General features: G+C 41.9%; 1 protein-coding gene across 1 annotated transcript; it reads right to left on the bottom strand.

Annotated features, from left to right (window-relative positions):
- Nucleotides 1-227: 227 nt before the first annotated feature.
- Nucleotides 228-3,608, bottom strand: CFAP141 (cilia and flagella associated protein 141). Its single transcript, XM_069950203.1, has 5 exons — nucleotides 3,540-3,608; nucleotides 3,394-3,447; nucleotides 3,276-3,316; nucleotides 1,180-1,309; nucleotides 228-446 (listed from the first exon to the last, which is right to left on the bottom strand). Exons 1-5 carry the CDS (start codon nucleotides 3,594-3,596, stop codon nucleotides 345-347), a joined length of 384 nt encoding a protein of 127 aa, XP_069806304.1. The 5' UTR covers nucleotides 3,597-3,608; the 3' UTR covers nucleotides 228-344.
- Between the last annotated feature and the right edge of the window lie 496 nt (nucleotides 3,609-4,104).

Raw genomic sequence — 4,104 nt, 5'->3', positions numbered from 1 at the left:
ATACAGTAGCTTAGCAGGCAGTATAACACTGGATAAGTTCAGATACAGCAGCTCAGTATATTATCACATATGATAGGATTAGATACACAGTGCAGCAGACAGTATCAAACATGATGGGATTAGATACAGTAGCTCAGTACAGTATCACAATGACAGCGTTTAGACCTATAAACTCCTCCTACACTGATGTCAATAATATTGTGAATACGCAGAGAAGTATATACACAGGTTGTGAGGTCATTATTTTATATACTATGTATATACAGCTGTGGACTGGCAGACAGATGATGGTAGCATATATATCACCGCCAGCTCCTAGAACCTTCCCGGATGTAGTATCATAGTCAATGTCTGTCCACATAGAAGGTCTTCCCCATCCGAGCCAGCTCCTCCTGATACTGAAGATACTCATCCTGCAGGAGACACCGCAATGCTGCCCGACGCACCTGCCAGAGACAGAGAGGTAGTAACATGACCAGACACAGGGGGCAGTATTATAGTAGTTATATTCCTGTATATAGGGGGCAGTAGTATAGTAGTTATATCCCTGTATATAGGGGCAGTAGTATAGTAGTTATATTCCTGTATATAGGAGCAGTATTATAGTAGTTATATCCCTGTATATAGGGAGCAGTATTATAGTAGTTATATTCCTGTATATAGGGAGCAGTATTATAGTAGTTATATCCCTGTATATAGGAGCAGTATTATAGTAGTTATATTCCTATATATAGGGGGCAGTAGTATAGTAGTTATATTCCTGTATATAGGAGCAGTATTATAGTAGTTATGTATAAAATAGAAAATAAGTCCAAGCACTCACCGGATGAAGGGATCTCTTTGTGCGTTTATTCAAGACATCACAGGGAGGGAGCGGTGGAAAGGGTGCGGGAGCTCCCGCACCCTTGCCACCGCTCCCTCCCTGTGATGTCTTGAATAAACGCACAAAGAGATCCCTTCATCCGGTGAGTGCTTGGACTTATTTTCTATTTTATACATCGTACTGCCCTTGTCTATGTTCGAGCACCGCGGCTACTTACCAGTGCAGTTTATTAGCCCTTAATACGACTCCAGCGCACAGCTACTGATTGAGCAGTATTCAGACAGTGCCGGCACCTGCATCTTCCTGAAGCATTATAGTAGTTATATTCCTGTATATAGGAGCAGTATTATATTTACCATTATCAGTTCCTTATTTGCCATCTGGACCTCCTGCTTCTTTTGGGTGTTGTGATGTTTCTGGATACGGGCAGCACTGACCCCTCGGGAATCCTCTTTCCACTCATATAGGAAACGGAGACTACGCTGACTGTCACAAGATAAGAAACATGAGAATTTTTTTTTTAGTACTAAGATATGTACAGGTCTCATAGGACATAAGTAAAGCATCACATATTATACTCCACATATAAGTGATATATTACAGTGACATCACCGCTCCCCACATATAAGTAATATATTACAGTGACATCACCGCCCCCCACATATAAGTGATATATTACAGCAGTGACATCACCGCTCCCCACATATAAGTGATATATTACAGTGACATCACCGCTCCCCACATATAAGTAATATATTACAGTGACATCACCGCCCCCCACATATAAGTGATATATTACAGCAGTGACATCACCGCTCCCCACATATAAGTGATATATTACAGTGACATCACCGCTCCCCACATATAAGTAATATATTACAGTGACATCACCGCTCCCCACATATAAGTGATATATTACAGTGACATCACCGCTCCCCACATATAAGTGATATATTACAGCAGTGACATCACCGCTCCCCACATATAAGTGATATATTACAGTGACATCACCACTCCCCACATATAAGTGATATATTACAGTGGCATCACATATTATACTCCACATATAAGTGATATATTACAGCAGTGACATCACCGCTCCCCACATATAAGTAATATATTACAGTGACATCACCGCCCCCCACATATAAGTGATATATTACAGCAGTGACATCACCGCTCCCCACATATAAGTGATATATTACAGTGACATCACCGCTCCCCACATATAAGTAATATATTACAGTGACATCACCGCTCCCCACATATAAGTGATATATTACAGTGACATCATCGCTCCCCTCATATAAGTGATATATTACAGCAGTGACATCACCGCTCCCCACATATAAGTGATATATTACAGTGACATCACCACTCCCCACATATAAGTGATATATTACAGTGGCATCACATATTATACTCCACATATAAGTGATATATTACAGTGACATCACCGCTCCCCACATATAAGTAATATATTACAGTGACATCACCGCCCCCCACATATAAGTGATATATTACAGCAGTGACATCACCGCTCCCCACATATAAGTGATATATTACAGTGACATCACCGCTCCCCACATATAAGTAATATATTACAGTGACATCACCGCTCCCCACATATAAGTGATATATTACAGCAGTGACATCACCACTCCCCACATATAAGTGATATATTACAGTGACATCACCGCTCCCCACATATAAGTGATATATTACAGCAGTGACATCACCGCTCCCCACATATAAGTGATATATTACAGTGACATCACCACTCCCCACATATAAGTGATATATTACAGTGACATCACCGCTCCCCACATATAAGTGATATATTACAGTGACATCACCGCTCCCCACATATAAGTGATATATTACAGTGACATCACCGCTCCCCACATATAAGTGATATATTACAGCAGTGACATCACCGCTCCCCACATATAAGTGATATATTACAGCAGTGACATCACCACTCCCCACATAAGTGATATATTACAGTGACATCACCGCTCTCCACATATAAGTGATATATTACAGCAGTGACATCACCGCTCCCCACATATAAGTGATATATTACAGCAGTGACATCACCGCTCCCCACATATAAGTGATATATTACAGTGACATCACCGCTCCCCACATATAAGTGATATATTACAGCAGTGACATCACCGCTCCCACATATAAGTGATATATTAGCAGTGACATCACCGCTCCCCACATATAAGTGATATATTACAGTGACATCACCGCTCCCCACATATAAGTGATATATTACAGCAGTGACATCACCGCTCCCCACATATAAGTGATATATTACAGCAGTGACATCACCGCTCCCCACATATAAGTGATATATAACAGCTGTGACATCACCGCTCCCCACATATAAGTGATATATAACAGCTGTGACATCGTTACTCTCCATATATCTGTGTGTTACCGTTTTACTTCCATCTCTTCCATCCTGAGGAGATCATCTCTCTGGAACATAAAGAAATGGGGGATAAATGATAGGAGGAGGAGACATGATCGGTTACGTATTGATACGCTCCATTCACCTGGGTCAGGCTTCTGGTGTCCTGTAAACTCCGAGTTCCCAGCATCTTCAGCACCTGAGAAAGAATGTAGCAGCACAGAGTATTTCAGGAGGGAAGACAGGGAGCTGCACAGATTCCACAGGCACACATTGTATAACTCCACTCACCCTGCTCTCAGGATCAGGTAACTCCTCCTCCCCCTCCTCCTGGGACTCTGCTACCATAGTAACAGCCAACAAAACTGCTAAACATGACATCATTTCCTTTTTTTTTTTTTAATAAACTTTATATAAAACTTTGTTTAGAAACTTTATTAAAAAAAAGAAACAAAACAATTATCCTTCAATCCCTAAATGTTTTCTGAACCAACACGTACTATATATTAGATATACAGTGTAATGTGGCCTCAGTATGTCCTGTAATACAGCAGCGTACACACTATTATATATTAGGCAATGTCGCCCCACGTCGGGCTGCAACTACAACTGCAACAGAGACTGAAGCAAGCCTGACGGCCGACCACCCCAATGACTTACAGTAACAGGAGACTGAAGCAAGCCTGACGGCCGACCACCCCAGTGACTTACAGTAACATAAGACTGAAGCAAGCCTGACGGCCGACCACCCTAGTGACTTACAGTAACATAAGACTGAAGCAAGCCTGACGGCCGACCACCCCAGTGACTTACAGTAACAGGAGACTGAAGCAAGCCTGACGGCCGACCACCCCAG

This window comes from Dendropsophus ebraccatus, chromosome 13 (genome assembly GCF_027789765.1).
Source record: "Dendropsophus ebraccatus isolate aDenEbr1 chromosome 13, aDenEbr1.pat, whole genome shotgun sequence".
Classification (NCBI taxonomy): domain Eukaryota; kingdom Metazoa; phylum Chordata; class Amphibia; order Anura; family Hylidae; genus Dendropsophus; species Dendropsophus ebraccatus.
This window is presented reverse-complemented; position numbering and strand designations above follow the sequence as displayed.

Bases quoted from the DNA above. Each gene is read 5' to 3' on its own strand.
- CFAP141 (XM_069950203.1), bottom strand. From the start codon at position 3,596: ATGGTAGCAGAGTCCCAGGAGGAGGGGGAGGAGGAGTTACCTGATCCT. The intron at 3,448-3,539 runs GTGAGTGGAGTT...ATTCTTTCTCAG, and splicing joins TACCTGATCCTGAGAGCAGG to GTGCTGAAGATGCTGGGAAC. The intron at 3,317-3,393 runs GTGAATGGAGCG...TTTATGTTCCAG, and splicing joins ACACCAGAAGCCTGACCCAG to AGAGATGATCTCCTCAGGAT.